Source organism: Callionymus lyra, chromosome 12, assembly GCF_982586985.1.
Source record: "Callionymus lyra chromosome 12, fCalLyr1.hap1.1, whole genome shotgun sequence".
Lineage (NCBI taxonomy): Eukaryota > Metazoa > Chordata > Actinopteri > Syngnathiformes > Callionymidae > Callionymus > Callionymus lyra.
Genome location: NC_141829.1, coordinates 9,029,369 through 9,050,636, shown reverse-complemented (window position 1 = coordinate 9,050,636; position 21,268 = coordinate 9,029,369). Strand labels below are relative to the sequence as shown.

The following is a 21,268-nucleotide window of genomic DNA, read 5'->3' as shown; positions in this document are numbered from 1 at the left end:
GTGACCCTGGTCTAGAAAAGCGCTATACAAATAAAAATTACTTACTTACTTACTTACTTGTATTGATTTGTGTTAAGTGATGTATTGTTATTTTTAAGTCATGTTTCTATGACTCCTAACTGGTCTTTACCTCCCATGTTGATCTGAGCCGAGCTGCCGTCGAAGAAAACCGAGATCTCGTGCTCGTCTGTGGACAGAGTCGCCGTCACTCCGTCCTCGTCCCTGAAGAGTTCCAGCCCGTGAACGACCGTCGCAGCAGAACCGACCTCCAGCTCTGTGTCGTCCAGCTTCACGAGGCCCAAACAGTCAGTACATCCCCATCTCCCATCATGCACCAGGAGACTCACCATGACTCTCCCTGCTTGTTCCAGAGTGATGTCCACGTTTTCTTGCTTCAGACGCACGACCACGCGGTCGAACATGCCGACGTCGGCGCGCCATCGATCCCGGAAACATCCCAACACCTGCAGGTTTGGGAAGGTCGGGGATTTGAAGAGGGAGTATCCGCAGCGGTCAGGGGCCTGGTGGGACTTCCCGCTGAAGTCGATGATGTTGGAGGCGCTGATGGTGCAAACGATGTTCAGGAGGCAGCTGACGGTGGAAGAAGAGAAAATAGATGTCAGGGTAATTTATAAATATTATTGGTTATTGTTGAGTACTTTGTTTGAATTTTTTGCGGTATATTTCATTATTATTATTAATAATAATCATTTTAATGGTTAGAAAATCTGTTTTTGTTAGTGATAATTGTTTTGAGGTTATTTTACCCTATTTTTCTTAGTAATTAATAGTGTTTCTGATTTTGTTAATACTAAATGTATGCGTTTTGAGGTCAATTCTTTCAGCTTTTCTAAGTAGTTTATAAATCTTTTTGTGGTATATTATATTATTATTATTATTAATAATAATCATTTTCATTTCAATTGTTTGAAAATGCTAAATGTTTGTGTTTTGAGGTAAATTTTCCAGTTTTTTTCCATATTTTTTAGCTTTTTTATGTTTTTATTTCAATTTTGGGGCGGGTATTCCCTTACACTCCTAAACCAGCGATGACAATTTTGCCGGGAAAAAACCCTCAAAATTACAGAAAAACAACAGAAAAAAAAAAAAAAAAGATTAGTCAGAAGAACATAGATTATCACCAGGGAAAAAATAGACTTAAAAAAAGTTTATTAAAATGTTTGAGTTGTTGCAAAACTCAAAAGAGTTTCTTGAGTCGATATGGACTATATCTATCCTATATGGATAAATTCCTTTTGTCTTCCTTTGACAGAGAATAAAAATAGCAAACGAGACTCCTCAGTGTGAAGAGAGGAAACTCTGGGCCTCCCTGCCGAAGCTGCTGCCCCCACGACCCCATGCGAGAGAAGAGTTAAAAAAGGCTCCAAGACACAAGTAAATTCCAAAACCACTCTCACAAATCTAGTCGTCGTCGTCACACCGAGCTTTAAAATACGTATCAAAGTTGACGTGACATCACCTCCCGGCGCCGTCGCAGCTCTCGCTCGGACCGCACTCGCCGACGGCCGACGCGCTTCCGTCCGCGTCGCACGTCACCGTGGAGCAGATCCTGGCGTCCCACACGGTCACGTTGGACTTGTAGACGAACCCTGTCGGGAGCGAGAGAGAGCGACTTCTTTGCCACTTCTATTTACGTTTATTTATTTTATGTTTATTTTACCTGACAGTCGACAACCGCTGACGTCGGCGACGACACCGACGCTCGTCTCGCTTCTCTTGAATCTGTGTTCGTGGACTGAGAGACCGTCGACCAGAGCGTTCGCCACCTGGAACCAGTTCAGGGATCGCAGGTGTTTATTATGTTTTTAAAAACCTCCATCATCCTAACCTCGCCGTCACAGACAAATCATTACCTCTGACTCGATGAAAGATGAAGCACTTTCAGAAGTGTTCATCCTGAACGAGAATATCTGGATTTACTAGTTTACTCCACGAGATGTTCCCTCAGAGCTGTGATGATCTCCAATGGTGCGATGACACTATGTTTTTTCCACGTCCCGAGAAGCTCATATTCTTTATCCGCTCAAATTATATAACGATTCCTTTTTTTTTATTCAAACCTCTTGAAAAGTCTTTTTTCAAAAGACAAAATAATAACTACAAAAAGCTAGTTTAGTTATTCTATTATCCTCCAGGTTAAAGTAAGTAAGTAAGAAAGAAAGTAATTTTTATTTGTATAGCGCTTTTCCAGACCAGGGTCACAAAGCGCTTAAACAATCAAAACAATAAAGTAAATACTTTAAAGGTCAAGATAAAACTGATAACACAACAGGAGTTCCAGAAAATCAAGGAAAAGCCTGAACAAATAAAAACGTCTTAAGATGTTTCTTAAAGGCAGTATGTAACATTTTGACATCATTATTATGTTTATTTATTTATGTTTTATATAACGATTAGTTTAATTTGAACAGTCCTGACTTTTGCACTAAATGTATTATAATGTATTATGTACGTTTTTTTTCTGGGCAACCCCGAGTCACATGACGATCAATCCACTTCCCAGCATTGCGTCAGTGACTGTGTTTAGATAAGAAGTACTGAGAGAGTTTATGAAGTAACCATGGAAATATAACAGGTAACATGTTGTATGCACGTGTCAGCAAAGTAACAGATGTGCCACTGCATTGCAGTTACACTATTATGACACTGGGGGTGCCAGAAACACTCTCTTTAATCTTACATATTGTTGCTTTAACAGTGGATCAATGGAACTGTTTCACCCTGTGTGAAAAAAGGGAAATTTGCTTGGCAAAAACTAAACTAAGACAAGATTCGTAAACAAATACTAGGAAGAACAACTGAAGTAAGTTAGTGTTACATCGCTGAGTACATGAAGTGTATGATACATATTTACAAGATCAAACTAGCAAACATGCAAGACTTGGTTTAGAGGACAGATATCCTTCACTTTTGCATGGTGTCATCAGTAGGATGGTAACCTTAGGAAGCTGAAACCCTTGTGAACGTTCTAGAAAGGTACTCCACATGCTTAATGATCTGGAAATACTCACAAGCCAATTGTTGGTGTAGCCAGAAAAGGTCCTGATTGCCAGGATAGCTTGGGACCCGAAATTGCCGAGTTCCAGTTGTTTGATCTGCAGACAAATCCACGTTTTCTTTCCTCTGATCTGTCACGTCTCGTTTCATCGCACAATCTTCTTAAAGACTCACGGGAGATTGATCCGAGTCGCTCAACGGAATCACGTTCACGCATTTCCCGGGGTACTTGAGGTCCGGCAGCATTTTATGGACCCCGGACCCGGTGGGTATCTCCCTGGTCAGCACGGACAAGTCCCCGACGCTGGCGGTCCCGCTGGACACCACGATACAGTCGTTCTTCTTCTCCGGTTCGTAGCCGCCTTTGAAGCAGACGGAGACCTCGTTGCCGAGGAAGTCGACCTGTAATGAAAGAGAAGAAGTTAATAATGTATTTTTTATATATGTAGAGCCAGTTTGAGGTATTAACAGCAGTATTTAATCAGGCGTTCTTTATTGACTAGCTGCCTCTTTGACGATATTGTATCGGGCATCAAGAGGCTTCATCTGATTAGGGCTCAGGGTTTCTGGAGTGTGAAAGTCTTAACTTTTATCACTTTTTTATTGCACTTAAATTGCATTTTCTGCCACAAGTAACATGGCCCAGAGACTTCTGCTGGTGTCTCAGTTCTAACTCTTACGTCCAACGATCCATGAGAAAATCGATCGACCAATCAAAGCTCACTCAACCGTTAGTAGCTTTCAATTCATCATGACTATGCGATCAAAAGAACTTTGTACTTGTTAGCAAGTGAGTTTATTAACAATAATTCATGTTTTCTGAGGGTTTTCTTGCCGGTTTTTTGGGGTAATTCTTTTTCTTCTGTTTTTTTCTTGGATAAACAGATGTTTTTTTCCTGAACTATGAAGATACTAGTGATGGTCTGATGAAGCTTCATTTAACATTGTCATGTTGTTTAGAGGTCAGTAGGTGGCGCCATCAGTTTAAAAATGATGTGATGTTTCATTAGAACAGTTGGAAAATAGTGCAGAGACTCCATCTAGTGGACTCTGAAAACAATGACACTGCTTCATGAAGCTTCATCAGACCATCACTAGTATCTCAATAGTTCAGGAAAAAAAATTCTGTTCTTCTGTAGGTCTTCCAACCTACAGTCAACTTTGGAAGATAGAAACAGTTTGGATGAAAAACTACACAAAAAATACTCATAGGAATAATAAAAAATAAAAAAACCTCAAATAATTGAATAAATAACTCGGAGAGAAACAGAATTAATCACCAGAAAAAAACATGCGTGTTACTGGCATATAAACTTAATTAAGTTAATTAATTTAAGTTAATTAACTTAATTAATTAATGCTTGACTTGGTTTTGGCATGTGAGCTGAGCCAGAGGGGTGAAAAATGACGGTCCAATAAAACACATTTTTTCACTTTCAGAGACTAGTTTGTACGAAGAATAAGCCTTTACCACAAAACCATTGTGGATTGATGGATGGATGGATGGATGGATGGATGGTTGGATGGATGGATGGATGGATGGATGGATGGATGGATGGATGGATGGATGGTTGGATGGATGGTTGGATGGATGGATGGATGGATGGATGGATGGATGGATGGATGGATGGATGGATGGATGGGTGGATGGATGGATGGATGGATGGATGGATGGATGGATGGATGGATGGATGGATGGATGTTATCTTTTTTCTCAGAAACGTATTAAGATAATGACGGTAAAAGTTGGTATTATCTTCTCAAGTCATCATAAAGTTTTGCGTCATCAATACTTGTTTCAGCCGTTTTAGCTACACATGCGTAAAGTTCGAACCACCGTCAGGATGATGACTCACGTAAATCTTCTCATATTTCTCTCCGTAGAAGGTGATTGGACAAGAGTTGATGTTCCTGACTCCAAACTCGCTGAATTCCAGACTTTCTGCTCCCAAATCTAAGGAGGTAGCGACAGAAATCACTGTTTAAGTACAAAAAACTTTAGTTTTAGTGGAAATTAAACTTATCTGCACCCACCCTTCATTGAGTTTTATTATCTAGATTTAAATGTATACATTTTTGCTTTACAATATGACTATGAAACAGACAAAATAGTGAAAAGTAAATGAATTAATAAAAAATAAAAAAAAGGAAAAAGAAAATTGTTATTCTAGACTGAGGAGTTTAAAAATGTATCCAGTTTGATGTATTTGTGCGTCACGTTTTTGTCTATTTTCAAATATTTAGAACTGATAGAATTTCATCGTAGAGCTAAACATATTCCCGAGATTAGTTGCACGACCTGAGATTAGTTCGTAAAAAATAAAACTTGAGATTAGCCGATCAAGTACTTATCGTTTGAAATCACATTAAAGGAAAAATGTATTTGTTTCATTTCTTACCTGCCAGCAGGCCCACAGAGGCCAGGAGGTTTAGGAACCAGAACATCTGTGCGGTCCACTAGAGTTGATGTTTGTGGATCTGAAACACCAGATTGAATCTTAACATCAGAAAGAAAGGGACAAATATTATTGATTTTATTTTGGTATTTCTAGACAAAATGATAATAATTTGCAGAAATTGACCCAATATTAAGTCAAAAATCTATGGTTTAACCAAAGTTGATTGATGAATTTTGTTTATTATGTTTACAACAGGAGTCAATAGAGAGAGACGGTCAACAACCAGCTGCATAAAATCCAATATTTTTAATCATAGTAGCCCCGTAACCCTCGAAATGTTTTAAAAACAGCTTGTCCTTCAGATGTACTATTCTGTACTTGTCTTCTTATTGACAGTATCTTTACTTTCACCGGAGACTAATAGATTTTGAAGACTTTGTTTTCCTACGAAAAGACAATGCAGAATCAACACTTTTAAACCTGTGACGCTCAAGCTTATCTTCAGTGAAATTGACATGTACGTCACTTTAAACTGGTTTCTCACTCATTTACTCTGAAAAACCCTGCGGCAGGAAAGAATTTCTTCGTGGAATTATTTTTTTTCGTAATTGTATTATTGAAACTGTTTACATGTCACTTTCAAAGGCAGATTCAAGTTAAACAAGTTTTGTTTAAGCTCTTAAGAAAATGTCAATCAAAATATCTTATCCCACCTAATATAAGACTCTAATTAATAAGACCTTCAGATGACCTCGTTTTCAGGCGTCTTGAATATTCACTCTTTTAATTTTTATAAGCAAAAAATATTATATCTTGGAATATTTTTTTAATGTATTCTCTTAGTAGCTTTTTCCAGTTGACATGCCAGTAAAAATACAGAAAGTTTGTTCTATTTAAAAGTTTTACATTCCTGTAAGTCATTAACTGCACCTTAAAACTACTCTGGGCTGAAGTGAAAGGTATTTTTACCTTCATGTGCAGATTGAGAGTCAAGATATTGTCAAGTTGTGTCACCAACACATGAAGTGTCTTTTTTCCTGTACAAAATTAATCTTTTGAAAAAGAAAATAACTTATTTTCTAACTGCACCCAATTGGAAAATCTTATTTTTTTGCCAGAATAATCAGTTTAGAGAATAACATGATTGTTTTTCTTAGTGAATTTTGAATCAGAAATTATATAAAATTGGTTAAATTCAAATTCTTTTTGGTAAGGTCGAAAACTTCAACACAATCAATAACAACAGAAGTTTCAATACAATTAAAAAAAACTTGTGGGATAAATTATAGAAACTTTTTTCAGGGGTCGTCTGAAAACATCAAATAAAATTGTAAGTAACAGGAAAAAAATAGTAAATACTATAACAAAACAAGCAAAGAAAAAATGTTAGATTGTGTATAAGGCCATAATTAAATTTCTTTATTAAAAAAATATAATTCATATCTATTGTAAAACATGGAGGTGTGGTACTGCATAAAATATTTTAAAAATGTATTTTTGTGGCAAAAAGATTATTACAAAAATGGTATAAAAATTAGTAAAAAGTGTGTTATGAATTTATATATAATTCATAAATCAATGATAATTTTTTAATTGATTTGAGTAAATATTAATTTTCTATTAGCTGTTGTTTCACTCAGACCTAACGATGGCCACATAAATGCAGTAAAAGGGACTTGATCTGGCCCCTGGGCCGCACTTTACTTTGGGTCTGTAATAAAAACGTCATCTTTATAATTGTGTTAAAAGTAAAAAAGAACATTCTATATTTATCTATATATATTTTTTCTTATATTGAACATCCTGGAAGAGGAAAACTATAAAAACACATTTAGAGAATATGCATTAATGATATTAAAATGTTTTTAAAGAGAAAAGCAGAATCAAAATTGAGAAGAACGTGTAAAAAGGGATTTAATTAAAAAGAGAAAATTATATATAGAGAGAGTCGAAGACGAAAAAACATCAAATAAATATTTCTGACAATATTAACTAAATTTTAAATATGAAATATATATATATAAAGAAGCATAAGAAGTGATGATTTCTGGTCTCTTACCCCCTCAGGTTGATCGACGCTCAATAAAACTAAGGTATAGTTTGTGCATCAAGTTCTTTATGCTGTATCTTTGTGTCCCAGCCTCACAAACACCTCCTCTTCTCTCCTTCACGGGTTCCTCCCCGACTCAAAACATCTCCTAAAAACTGGATCTTGTCACAGAACATTCCTGCTGCTTATACTTCAGTAATTACATGCGTCGTTTTCCGTTTCAAGTGAAAATAACCCAAAAATCTCATCTACCTTCTGCACAACTTTAACCATGAACTGTGTTTTAAAACACTTTTTTCAGAAAACTCTACAGTCGACCAAAGTCTATTTTTTGCCGATGATATGAAGAATGTTCCATGATCTCGTCTCTAGTGTCGCTTGTGTTCAATAAATGACAGCAGGAATGTTTTCGTGCCGAATCTTTTGTGATGGACGTCTTTCTGTAATGTCACGCATTTCTCACGTCCTCTCTTCTGATTGCAGGTTTCGTCTTTTGTTGTCTTTGTCTCTCTTTAATCCCCGTGAGGTTTTCACGCCGTCTGGAGTTTTTTAATCAACGTGCAAAAACAAATGTTTCACAAAAGTGGATCAAGAATAACTGGAAATGCTTGACATGTGGATTTTAAAGACAGTTAATCTATGCAGGTTCCACTCTGTCTGGTGTTTTTAAAAGAACAAAAAATATATATTATATAATATATATATATAAAATGAATTAACTTTTTGTATGTACGTCCTTTTTTACTAACGATTGTTAGTGTCCCGTCGACTTTTATCTTTTTCTTTTGACTTTCTCCCAAATCTAATTTTTACCTCCTTCAAAATCCAATTATATTTGTTTGGTAATTTCTTTAATTCATTTTTATAACGTTTTCTTCCCATTTGGTGAGTATTTTTCATCCAAGTCCCTTTGTTTCCTTTTTTTTAAATAACCAATTATTATTCACTATAAGCAAACAAAAGAAAAAAAGGTTTATTAAAATGATCGACCTTCTCCCCTTTTAGGAAGTGGTATTAATAAATAAAATAAAAAAGTTAATTCAAATTAATAAACTATTTATATAAACCTTCTTGATGACCCATTTATATTTATGATATTTTAAATATATAGTGTAACGGGGTCTTTATTAATTCGATTCTCATATTTTGTGAAACAAAATGATTTCCATTCTCTTGATATATTTATGAATCATGTCATTTTTCTGTATCTTTCAAGATGTTTGCCCCGGAGTTGAACTCACTTGGGAAAATTGATCATTTCTGTAAAATAATGTTATCAGAATGATTATTAGATTGTTGCGTAACAAAAAATCACCTAGAACAGATGTTTATTCAGCAAAAAAAACGAAAAACTATTTAAATAAAGATACCTTTTAAATTATACTACAGTGCAGCTGATCGGTTAACGAGGTTTCGAGGTGTAAGAAAGATATGAAGGGATAGAACTGGCTCCCTCTAGTGTCCATTTACAGTCATTATTGTGGAGAAACTTAAAAGACAAAAATCGCCCTTTTCTTAACCCAAATAAGACAACTATGTATTAAAATAACGAATGAATGTTTCTGAATATATAAAAATAATAACGAAATGATTCCAACTAAATTATTTTTATTAGTTCAGAATCACTTCTAATAATGAATGTCGAATATCAGAAACCTTTATTGTGTTGTAAACTCAACATGGGAATTTTTGTAGTGGAATAAAATAAAATAATACGCAAAATCGGACCAATGAGCACCATACAAAATTATCAAACGATACACACAGAATTAAAAATGTCAATTTAAATAAAGTCCCATTTATACGACGGCGTCATTTTATTTTGTTACAAGATTAAAGTTGTACAAAATACTTAATTACGAGTTTAAAGTCATTTTTAACGACATTTTAGTCGTACAAAAATCGATGTATTACGTGATTACAATTATATTAAAGTGCGTTTATTCAAGTTTAAAGTCGTATTAAAATATATTTATTATAAATAAATTCTCCGTCAAAATGAGCAACGTTGAGCGTCTTGTGAAGCAATAGTTTCGATGTGAAGCTGAATATAAATACATTGCCTCGTTTATCGTTCCGTGACTACAGCTCCCACAATGCTCCGCGGTGTTTAAGTGATGTCACCTGACGAGCGGAGGGTGTGCTCATGTTTACAACCGTTGAACTGTCAAGAAGTTTACCGTCAGAACCGCGGCTCTGGTCAATATTTCACCGCGCGGGGAGTCGAACCAATGAACACTGCAAGTAAATGACGTCTCACAGCCCCAGTCAGGTAATAATATTATCATTTTAACGCTTTTTTTTCCACCTCCTGACTTGACCAGAGCGCCAGAGACTAGTTAGCTAGCACGTCAGAGCTGAGCTAAAGTTTACGCAGCAAAATGGTTTTTAGCTTTTATTTTCTTTGCACCTTGATATTTGAAGGATAGATACTTGGTTTAAATGGACGCTTCGAGTGTAAATTCACAAATACGTCTTGTTTTATCCCAGTTGTTGGCGTGTGTGTGTGTGTGGCTTGTGTGCTAGCAGGGGTGTCGTCACCTGAGCGTGATAGCTTTCGTTGATACCTGAACCTGGAACGTCTAAAGTGTCGTTTAAAACAAGAAGCTTTTGTTGAGTTTTTGTTGTGCAAGAATAATCTTCATTGTTGAAGTAATAACTCTCGTTTTCTTTCAAATTAAGCTCTTGAAAATGTTGCATTTTTGTGAGGAACCAAACCCCAAACAATGTGTTTGCATGTTTAACACTACACGTTATTTTGAGTTTTTATACTTCTTTAAGGTTAAAATGCTAAATACTGGTACAACATAAATGTTATGTTAGTATATACTTGAATAAATTCACTTTTGTTTGAGTTCTAAAAGTAGAGAATAGTATAACAATTGACAAACTAGAATATCACAAGTTATTACTTACTATTAACTACAAATACTTGTAAGTAAACTGCATTTGTTTCCTTAAGTATAACTTGTCACAACTTAATAGACATTATATTCACTGTATAGAATCTTTTGTGTGCAAAAACAGGAATGATTATAGAAACAATGGTCACAATGGGAATTTTCTTGAGTTGCAGTATATTTACTTTTCATGTAAACAGAAAAATATTTGCAATACATCTTGATCTTTAATTTCTATGTTGGCTTGATAAATGTCAATTAAATGGCTTGTAATGTCTGTCAATAACTGGGATGTTTACACGAAAGAGCTGTTGTTTGGATTGATTTTAATGAAACTTACAATATATATAGTTTTGCTAAGGTGTTGATACTTTGTAATTTAAAATAATAATAAATACCACACTTAATAGTGTGGTTCATACATTAGTAGAGTATTTTTTTTAAAGTTTTTAAACGATTTCATCCTTTTATTAAGTAATTAAAATATCCTAATTGGTCTTAAATGCAAACATATATTTTCATAACATAACCAAAGCACAGCTAAATAACAAAAAACAATATGTTCTGAATCTGTATTATTTGCACCAGAATTTTTATTGAGTTTCTCTGATCCAACTGACTCCAATTCTTCTGTTGCAAAAGTCAGTAAACATTCAAATTGCAAACATATATGTCCATGAAAACTATCCTTGGAGCTTAAAAACTCTTCTAGAAATTTTAAAAAGTAGCAAATATTGAGACACAAACTTGAAAGAAAGTGCAAGTACTCAAGAAAAGTGAAAATAAACCACTCACCTCTGTTGCCTGCGAGGATACTCGATAATCAGGGAGTTGATCTTTGCATACTTTTGTATATAGAAGCCATTTTGTTTTCTGAGCAAAGCTGGAGCTGCAAGCGTGTTGAGGAGCATTTGATCAAACTTCAGGTCATGGTCGTGAATCCCACGAGACGATTTGAAGCAAGTAAAATAGACATTTGCATGCAGATCCACTGCTGTGGACTTGACTGGGAACTGGGTGTTATTGTAGACGCGTTTGACAAACAGGACTTGAATTTAAGGCGAGCAGGATATCGCAGTAAACAGTACGAGTGTGAGATGTATTTTTATTCATTCAATGTATAGCTTATGTATATGTATCTAAAGGAATTGATCAATCGTCTTCTTGACGTTTAGATGAGCTTCCTCCACCTGAACCCATGTCAATCCTTGCACACCCACCCTCTTCTTGTCCTCCTTTATACATCCATGAGCCTCCTTTTCTTTCACTTCTTTTACCTCCAGTACACCCCCCACTCTCTCCTTCAACTATCTTGAGTCTTAACTCTGATCAAATCATTGCTAATCTTGTTCTTCCAAGTCACTCCTACTTCTTTCACACTGCACTTAAATCTGCAGGATAAAAAAACTAGGTGATTATTCGTTTTGGTGTGAAATACTTATGCCCTTATCTGGAAAATAAAACTATTTTCTTCCTTCTTCACCAGTTCCACCATGCCTGCATTCTCTGCTTCATCTTCCATTCTATAACTCATCCGTTTCCACGACTATTCCTCATTTAAACAAATTTATTGTGTCTTGTTTTGACTGAATTCCATTGCAACTCCCTGAATCTTCTCCTCCTTAATCTCACTACAAATCACTATATCATCAGATTACATCATTGTCCTTGAGGACTTCTCTTGTCAGTTCATCACAAAATCAAACGAGCTAAGACCAGATCCCCGATGTATTTCAACTCTGCATGATCTGCATAAAACTAAGGGCTGCAAACTGATGAATTTATTAGTTTTTAAATGCTGATTGTTGTTTCATCGTGATTATCATTGAGTTTTAATGTTGAGCTAAGACTGTCTCCGACAAGTTGATTGTGGTCGTTGACACTTGCCGTCAATCAGATCTGACATTTGAAGACTCGCTGTGTTGATAAAGAAGGCGTGAGAGTGTGTTCATGTGTAAATGTTAAATTGAATGTAAACAGATTTTCTTCGGGAGCTCACGGGTCTCGCTACCTTTTAAATCGTGTAAACCAAGAAACATTTTAAAATAAATAATAATACAATTGTTGCTGCAGACATGTTTGACTCGGTGAGTCTCGTTTTTTTTTTTCCCACTTTGCCTCAGAAAAACAATCCTGTTTTGCTCTTACTATAAAGTCTGATTTGGATCAGGAAAGTAGAAGCCTTTAAATATGACATCACACCTACAATACATTTTTGTCAGCTTAGTCACTGCTGAAGTGAATACTATCATCTCTTGAAACGGCCAAATATTCGCATTTTTTGGAGCAGAAATAAGTTGTTTTTGCTCCAAGCAGATGTTGAAAATAATACAGCCCGTGATCAACATCAGCGATTAAAACCATGTTTTTTATATTTGTTCTGTCCTTCATCTTGTTTGAATATTTAAGCTTGTTATTACATTTTTTTTTTTTTAATTATGCATTGAAATCTGTCTCCCATTATGTTCAAAGGGTTGTGTTGCTGCTCCCTTGTTTCCTACATCTACGAGTGTAATGTGATCGCCAACTATTTGCTGTTCCTCAGCCCAATGGAGTGTGTGTTCATCATGAACCGGATGAGCTCTCAGAGCAGCGCGGCGTCGCAGCGCAGACGCATGTTCCTCGGCGTCGTGATCCTCCTGCTGGTGGACGTCATCTGGGTCGCCTCCTCTGAGCTCACAGCTGTGAGGAACACAACGTTGAGATTTTTTTATTTATCCTGAGCTGATCACTGATGGTTCCCTTTGCTTCAGTACATCTTCAAGCAGCAGGACTACAACAAGCCGTTCTTCAGCACCTTCATCAAGACCTCCATGTTCGTCCTCTACCTGATGGGCTTCCTGCTGTGGCGGCCCTGGAGGCAGCAGTGCACGGGGTCAGGGCAGCGTCAGCGCTCCTCTTTTGTGAGTCGCCGTTTGTATGACTCGCTATGATGAAGACTTTCAAAAACATACATTTCACCATTTCAATGCTATTAAAATCAACTTTAACATTAATTAATTTCAACTTATACCAACTTTAAAATCGGACATAGAACACGTATTGTTGCCAAAAGCCGAAACGTCTTATACATTCATCATTCTGACCAATAAAATGTATTTATAAATACGACATTTTTAGTTAATTTAATGGATTAATTTTTTCTCTTTTCAGTTTGCAGATGCAGAGGCTTATTTTGCTCCCTGCAACAATGACAGCATCGACCATTGTCTGGTACGTACCTTGACTGAGCACGGCGAATAAAATAATCTTCTTTTTCTTCCGGCCTCAGAAAAACGATCGTTTTCAATCCTCATTCTTTATACAATATTAGCACATTTCACAAAAAACACTCTGGATTTCTCGAGTGGGATCAAATGTAAAGTGAACAGTTAGTTATTGATCAAAGCATATCAAATATTTGAGTTGGTTCCTTTAATATCATGTATTTAGTCATAAGTCATTTAACTTTTTTTTGTTGCTCTAACATCTTTTAAAAATGTATATTTCATTATTATTTTATTTTTGTTGATCTATCAAAAAAAGTTGAAACGAGTTCTACTTTCATGTTGTTTAAATTTTCTATTTTGTCATGATTTCTTTCTGTTTTTGTTCCAAAGTTTTTTAGATGCATTGAAAATATATTTTAAACAACATAAAGCAGTATTTTAAATCACATAAAGACACTATTTAATGTATAAACCGTTTTTTTTTCCATGATAAAATTTTAGACATTGTGATCTTGCGATGTTTATCCTGGTAAAAGATGAGTTGTTTCAAAAGTTTGATCAATTAAACCTTCTCATGAGGCAAAACGCTATTAAATCATTTAAAAATAAAACTTTTATGTCAGATCAGAGCAACTTTGAGTGTTTATGTTGCTGTCGAACCCATCGTCAGTCGCAGCTCTGATGTTTGTGTCTGTGATGCAGAGTGAACCGCTCTACGTCCCCGTCAAGTTCCAGGACGTCCCGGACGACCCGGCCAACTGTTTAATCCCAGACTGTGAATCAAGTGAGTACAAATCTGATAAACTTCCAAAAGCAGGTCATGGTGTTTTTGTAATGTGGCGCTTTGTCCACTAGTCGGCGGTGTGTCAAATCAATGTGTGTGTGAGTGTGTGTGAGTGTGTGTGTGGATGACGTCTCTCCACACATGTCGACCTGAAATGAACTCCTCTCTTCTGGAGGGACTTTCCAGAGAAAAAGCTTTTTAATCAGTTCAAGGTTGAAACTCATTTTTGTCCTGCAAAGGATTGTTTTCTTTTTTGTCCTCTAACCATGTTTTGGTTAATAGTTACATAGTTGTTGATTATCGAGTGACGCTCATTCAATCGTATAGTTATTAAACATTAACAATATTGATGATGTGATATTTTTAACCGTATAAAGTCCTTTTTTCAAGTAAAAAGTAGATATTTTCCCACTTTATCTTATTAAAGTAATACAAAAATGTGCATTAGATTAAAATATAAGAGGTTTATTAATGTATAAAATCATTTTTAAGAGAATGTTTACAAGATTTCACTAAAGCAAGAGCAGACTTTAAAAAAAAAAAGTGTGGAACATAGTTTGTACTGAGAGTGTTTCTCTCCGCAGCCTCTAAAAAGCACCGGGTTCGCTTCAGTAACGTGATGGAGGTCCGACACTTACCCTCCACTCAGGCGCTGGAGGCCAAACTGTCCAGGATGTCCTACCCGGCGGCCAAAGACCACGAGGCCATGCTGCGCACCGTGGCCAAACTGACCATCACTGACGTGGCCAAGATCAGCTTCTTCTTCTGCTTCGTGGTGAGTCTCGCTCCGTCGTTACGCCGCTCGCCGCTGCCCCCTGTCTTCAAAGTGTCTCTCTTCTCTCCTGCAGTGGTTCCTGGCTAACCTGTCCTATCAGGAGGCTCTGTCCGACACGCAGGTGGCCATCGTCAACGTGCTGTCGTCCACTTCAGGTCAGTGACTCGATAGGATGTAAACATATGACAGAATATCTTGACTTCAGAGCATCAGAGAATCGTAAGAGTCTGGACTTCTTGATGAAGCTGTTGATTCACTTCTTCACCCACAGGACTGTTCACGCTGATCTTGGCGGCCATTTTCCCCAGCAACAGCAGCGACCGCTTTACCTTGTCCAAGCTACTCGCCGTCGCTCTGAGGTGAGTGCGTTCGATCAACCGGTCAACTTGTGTCACAGAGAGATGAAGTTTCATGAACCGTGTTGTTATTTTCACCGACCACTACATTATCATTGTCATTATTATGACCAAAAATATCTTTCCAGACTCAAATGTGAAATATAATTGTCATGACTTTGTTTTAATCTTTTATTTTGTTATTTCAAGGTCCGGAATTTAAATGTGAGGTTCTAAGAAAAGAGAGTCACGAGGGGCCAATTTTTTAAACGTCTTAAAGTGATAGTTTACGCACGATTCTAATTTTTCATTCATTTTCTACTCTTCTCCCTCCCTCATGTCGAATTGTTGGGAGTATGTAGCTTTCTAGAGACAAAAATGTGCTAAATCAGGTGCAGCCATTTTTAATGTAACGGCACATTGTCCTTTTAAATAAACTGAACTGAATGAACTGAGTGTAGAGACAAGTCTATGTTTAAAGTTTGTTTTAGCAGATTTTGCTTTACTTGCCCCTCAAGGTTTAATAAGGAAAGACTTCAGGCAGTATCTTAGAGACTAGTAACTTCAACTACTTACTAATTACTCTTGTCAAGGCTTTAATATACGAGGGACGTTACAGAAGAGCAGTATGGAGGTGTTTTGATGTTTATAAGTGTCTTTTTGGACAATGATGTAAAAGAAGAAGCCTGAGCTCCAGTCCTTACGTTAAAATCAACATTGTCTATAACCTTTAAATAAAAAAGGAACAGATTACTCTGAAAGTAATCCTTAGTCGACATGAGGGCGAGTCATTTAGGCGAACGATCACTTTAAGTCGTGGGCTGAAAAAAAGTGTAATTTTACCAGGAAGTAAGAGTCTGCTTGCGTTATTGTTTTTTTTTTAATATTCTTGAATACTAAGTAAAACTTAATTATCTCTGTTTTGTCCTCCTTCATTAAACACTCCTCAAGCAAAGCCTCTGCACTATAAGTGTCGTCAATAATCTCAGTTTCTTATTTGATCATAACATTAGCATCTTTATAGGTCATTAAATCAACATGAATTTATCTTCTACCATAAGAGCCAAATATCCAAAGGGCCACATTAAACGACTTGACGGGCCAGATTGGGCTCCCGGGCCGTGCGTTCTAGGTTCAGAGTGAAACTAGCATTATAGTTGAAATCAATTAAAGCGTTTCATTCTCAACCTAAAATAAAGTGTAGCCTGTTTACCGAGCACCTTAAGTTTTCGGTAGACGTCTAGTTGGGTTTGTTGGACAGCTTTTGTTCGTCAGCATGAGCTGAATCCGAGTCCTAATAACTGTCAGACGCATCCGGCTTTTTTTCCCTGATTCGTTTCCTGACAACAATTTTCCGCTTCGATGATCGGCGATGAGACACTTGGCGTCAGGTCTGAATCATTTAGTTCTGTTGTGAAAGAATCCAAACACCCGCTCATCTTCGATAAACGTCGTCGAGAAGGTTCCTCTAGTTTGAGGGTCATTTCAATCTCCGCTCATCAAAATAGATTTGTTTCATTTACTCAGGAGTGACGCATGATTTGAAATTCGTCTCATCCTCGACTCTCCGCCGCAGCTTTTAATGTCTGTCGGCCGCACTGTTGTTTTCCTCTTTCTCTGGAATACCTTCTTTAATTGACGGGTCAGAAAACAACAGGCATGGTTGAAAATATGTTCGAGCGCAGCCGTGGAATGTTGTTATGAATGTCAAGCAGACGTCAAAAATGGATCTTATTCATGAGAAAACCTTTTCGGTTCAATATCAATATGCTTAGAGCACATACTGCATACTAACTGGTAAATATACATTTAGTTCGGACCGTGACTTGAGTAAAATCTCAAAAGGCCAAGAAGAAACATGGCAGCCAATGCATAGTTTTAAGTATCGGGGAAATGTGAGTTCTCCTACTAGAGCGGCTCAGAATTCTCTCTGTAGAGTTTTGTTTTGACTCCAGTCGAGACAGATCCTTCTTGTTTAGACACCAACATAAACTGTTACAATAGTCCAAACGGAAAGACACAACTTCATGGATTATAACCTCCAGAACGGCTTAGACGGCTAAAAGATTTCTGCCGCATGTGCGATTGTGTTAAAGACCGCTTTCTTAGAGGCAACAAAAGTTTGCGATTGTGATATATTTTGCTCATAAGAAATAATGTAAAGTGTACATATAAACACTTTAAATGCATGTAAATATAATAAAAGATCAATAAATACATGGAAAATAATCATAATTATCTCTATTTAGTTCAGTATGTTTGGTTGAGAAATGACAAACAAGAGTATGCTTATTAAACTGATGAGTAAAAGCAACATAAATAACGAGTGAAATCATGAAAGAACTCATTGTAAATTCTTGTTTTCCTTGTTCAGCATGGGAGGTGTTGCTCTGGTCAGTTTCTCCAGGATGGACAACCCTGACGAGAAAGGCGTCGTAGGTAAGCCATCAATCCTGAGCCCTCTGTGAACGCCTGTTGTCTAAAGCAGACTCGGTTACCTGTAGGAACTCTGTGGTCACTGGCCGGAGCGATCCTTTACGCCATCTACATCGTCATGATCAAGAGACGAGTGGACCGGGAGGACAAGCTGGACATCCCCATGTTCTTCGGTGGGTTCATGTCAAGACACTTTAAGGCCCCTCGTTTACACATATTTATGACTCGTTTATTCTTTTTACCACCAGGCTTTGTGGGTCTTTTCAACCTGCTGCTCCTGTGGCCCGGCTTCCTGGTGCTTCACTACACCGGGTACGAGGCCTTTGAGCTTCCCAGTCAGCTGGTGTGGCCGTACATCCTCATCAACGGACTCATCGGAACCGTCCTCTCGGAGTTCCTCTGGCTCTGGTAGGAAAACCGCTCGTCTCGTAATCTAAAAATGACCATTTAAAGTCCCTAAAGCCATATCACTGTTCAGTATAACGCAGAGAAAAGGATACAATACATAGTCTTTTCACTCCACTACTGCCCCCAAACTAAGAATTATACAATCTGATAGCACGAGGAATGTCCCTGAGTCTGTTAGTGTTGCGGTATCGCAGTATTGTGGCAGTCACGGCTTGAAAGTTCCCCGTAATGTGTCGATAACAAATACGAAAAGCATATACAACTCAATTGGTGGGACGTCCTTGTTACCCACCTTACTCATGGCGGATGTAAAAAGTGATGGATGGGTTGGCTGGGCGGCAAAGCGTTAAGGAAGCCGATCAGGTCATCGTTCCTGAGAGGGCGGTGGAGAAGGACGACGCCCCGTATGCCATGTTGTGACGGCAAAATCAACTTCATATCGTTGAATAATATAATCAAGTGAAAAATTAAATGGCCGCTACTTGGTTTTCGTTGAATCTGAGGTTGATCGAAAGCACTTGGTACCAGCTGTTGAATGAGGATTTTCTTCTCCCTCCTCCAGGGGTTGTTTCCTGACTTCGTCACTGATCGGAACTCTGGCTCTGAGCCTCACCATCCCGCTGTCCATCATGGTCGACATCTGTATGCACAAGGTGAGGTTCACCGGCGAGGTCGTCGTTCAAGGCTCCTTCCATTCAACGTTGCGTGTCGTCCGGCAGGTCCGTTTCTCGTGGCTGTTCTTCGCCGGCGCCGTTCCCGTCTTCTTCTCCTTCTTCATCACGACACTTTTATGTCACTACAACAACTGGGACCCCGTCATGGTGGGGCTGCGGCGGCTCTACGCCTTCATCTGCAGGAAGCACCGCATCCAGAGGTACGTCAAAAGGAGGTCGAGAAAGTGACGCGACGTGACTTAACCGGACGCCTCCCTTCAGACTCCCAGAGGACAGCGAGCTCTGCGAGAGTCTCATCCCTCTCCACGCCGTCTCCAGCGAAGGAAACTTCTGCTCGTGACCCACAACCAGGTGACGCTTCTTTTTATTCCCGTCGAGATTTTATCGTCTCTGTTTTGTCGAGACGTTCACAAGAGGAGGGACTTGAACGTAGTAAGAACGACACCACGGTGTCTGTGTCTCGTCCCCTCACAGCTCAGCCCTCTTGAGCTCTGGGTCCAAACATTGAGCGTCTGCTGGCGCTGAAGGAAGAGACTTTTCCATCCTTAGAGTTTCCCAGATAAACCCACTTGAGCTACGTTGGTGCTTCATGCTTCTTCTTCCAACTTTTGTTTTTTTCTTTTTTTTCCATTTCTCCATCCAGATGGAAGGACATCATCGACGTTACTCAGAGACAATGAGCGCCCCCTAGTGCCTTCTATCGAAAGTATTTATTCATCACCGACAGCCGTCCACTTCCTTCTTTCTTTATCGATTACTTCCTCATTTATCGAGTCTTTAAAGAAACACTTTCTATGGTACTCCGTCACGCCGAAGAGTCGACGTCCGGTTTGGACACGCGGGGGAGAGTTTCGACACGTCTCGATGTCGTCACGTGACCAGGAAGCACTCGTCGCCGTCGACACACTTGTTTACAACACCATGTGTAGTTTAGAAAAAAAACCCATCACTTTAGGGAAGTCGAGATGATCTGCGTGTTCTTCTTCTTCCCTGATCGATAAAGTTGATTTAGTCATAAAATTCAAATCTCAACCAATCTGTTGCTGAATGTGACTCATGACGCGAAACACTGCGGTTTTTAACGGTAGCATTAAATTGTATTTAAAGTCAAACACGGGATGTGAAAACTTGCAATAATCGTCTTTTTTATCTCCGTGTTATTACGTTGTAATCGTGTGTTTTAATGCAGTGTCGTCACACGAAAGCCTCTGATGCATCGTAGTTTTTATTTGTGTTTTTAATCCTGTCAAACTAACGTAGCGCTGCGGGTTTCTTTCCCATAATGCAACATTTCATGAAGCCATTCATTTTTGTTACATCTCAGAAACGTCGTACATTCAGTATCGTTCAATATTTGCGTCTACAAGTTGATGACGGTTGCACGACACGTAGCAGGTCGAGTCAGAGTTAGCAACATGCTAACACCTCCTGACCGTTACACTCAGATTTTACCGTAAGAAAAGTCACGTTCAACAAGAGATTGGTTGTGACTCCAGATCAGAAAACGCTGCTTCCGACCGTTCAAAAGAGATTGTGATCGTCGGCTCAGAGCTGGAAATGCAAGCATTCGTTTTGGTAATGCAGCCGGTTACAGGCGGCAGATGATGTTCACCTCCAGAACCTACGACCAAGATTCCAGCTCCTGTAAGTAAAAGAAAGACTTGTTTTCTCACCGAAGCCTTGTTCTAATTTGAAAGTTAATGAAGGTGGAATGTTTAAGGCAAAGATGCTGATTTGAAACTAGAGACGATGTCGTTCGTTCTTGCATTCGAACGTCGTGTCGACACAATAGTGCAGAAGCAGCCGAGAGGAGATTTTCTTCTTCCGTCTTCTGAGCCCGGACTTGATGTTCCCCGGGGCTCAGAAGGCCGAGAGGTCCGTGAAGATGTGAAGAGTCTTTTTCAAATTGCCTTCCAAACTGATCGCCCAGTAGGTCAGTCGGCCTTAAAAGTCCAAAAAAAGTCATGAAACAAGATCTGAAGCCGTTCAAAGTTCAACTTGCGTCAACTTCTCGTAACAGGAAGTTGATTCTTCAGATTGTGTTTTCACGTCATAGGTGCTCGTCCGTAAGATTTCATTTCATCCTTTCTTCTCAGGTACTTTATTTCAACTCTAAAAAAAAAAATTGGTTTCCTCTCTCCTCCAATGATTTGTGAAAAGGTTCGGTGAAGTGACCAAATACGCTGTAATATTTGTACCATTTTAAGCTTTTTGTATTTCTATTCCTGAAGTTTTTACACTTGTCACACTACACAATAAAATGTATTTTATTCTTGAGAG

The 21,268-nt window shown here is 38.1% G+C and overlaps 2 protein-coding genes across 4 annotated transcripts in view; one reads left to right on the top strand and one right to left on the bottom strand.

Annotated features, from left to right (window-relative positions):
• LOC148068177 (uncharacterized) overlaps positions 1-11,303 on the bottom strand; it is an 18,562-nt gene extending 7,259 nt beyond the window's left edge. The window contains exons 1-9 of one of the 2 annotated variants that reach the window (XM_087804015.1): positions 11,163-11,303; positions 5,418-5,496; positions 4,875-4,972; positions 3,193-3,420; positions 3,033-3,116; positions 1,682-1,787; positions 1,481-1,610; positions 348-591; positions 131-287 (exon numbers count right to left, since the gene is read on the bottom strand). In XM_087804015.1, the coding sequence (XP_087660141.1) occupies positions 131-287; positions 348-591; positions 1,481-1,610; positions 1,682-1,787; positions 3,033-3,116; positions 3,193-3,420; positions 4,875-4,972; positions 5,418-5,463 (1,093 nt within the window). In that variant the 5' untranslated portion in view covers positions 5,464-5,496; positions 11,163-11,303. Of the gene's footprint in view, positions 1-130; positions 288-347; positions 592-1,480; positions 1,611-1,681; positions 1,788-3,032; positions 3,117-3,192; positions 3,421-4,874; positions 4,973-5,417; positions 5,497-7,476; positions 7,552-11,162 lie in introns of those variants that run through there. The other variant, XM_087804014.1, reaches the window with a different exon arrangement.
• On the top strand, positions 9,599-21,268 carry LOC148068176 (solute carrier family 35 member F5-like). 2 transcript variants are annotated; one of them, XM_087804017.1, is made up of 15 exons: positions 9,599-9,739; positions 12,913-13,051; positions 13,121-13,270; positions 13,521-13,580; positions 14,279-14,360; positions 14,945-15,135; positions 15,209-15,290; positions 15,407-15,494; positions 17,845-17,909; positions 17,975-18,079; positions 18,155-18,314; positions 18,877-18,967; positions 19,034-19,188; positions 19,250-19,339; positions 19,632-21,268. In XM_087804017.1, the coding sequence occupies exons 2-14, from the start codon at positions 12,917-12,919 to the stop codon at positions 19,326-19,328; spliced, it is 1,443 nt and encodes a 480-aa protein (XP_087660143.1). In that variant the 5' UTR covers positions 9,599-9,739; positions 12,913-12,916; the 3' UTR covers positions 19,329-19,339; positions 19,632-21,268. The 2 variants fall into 2 exon arrangements, with proteins under 2 accessions (XP_087660143.1, XP_087660142.1); XM_087804016.1 differs by having other exon boundaries at positions 18,877-19,188.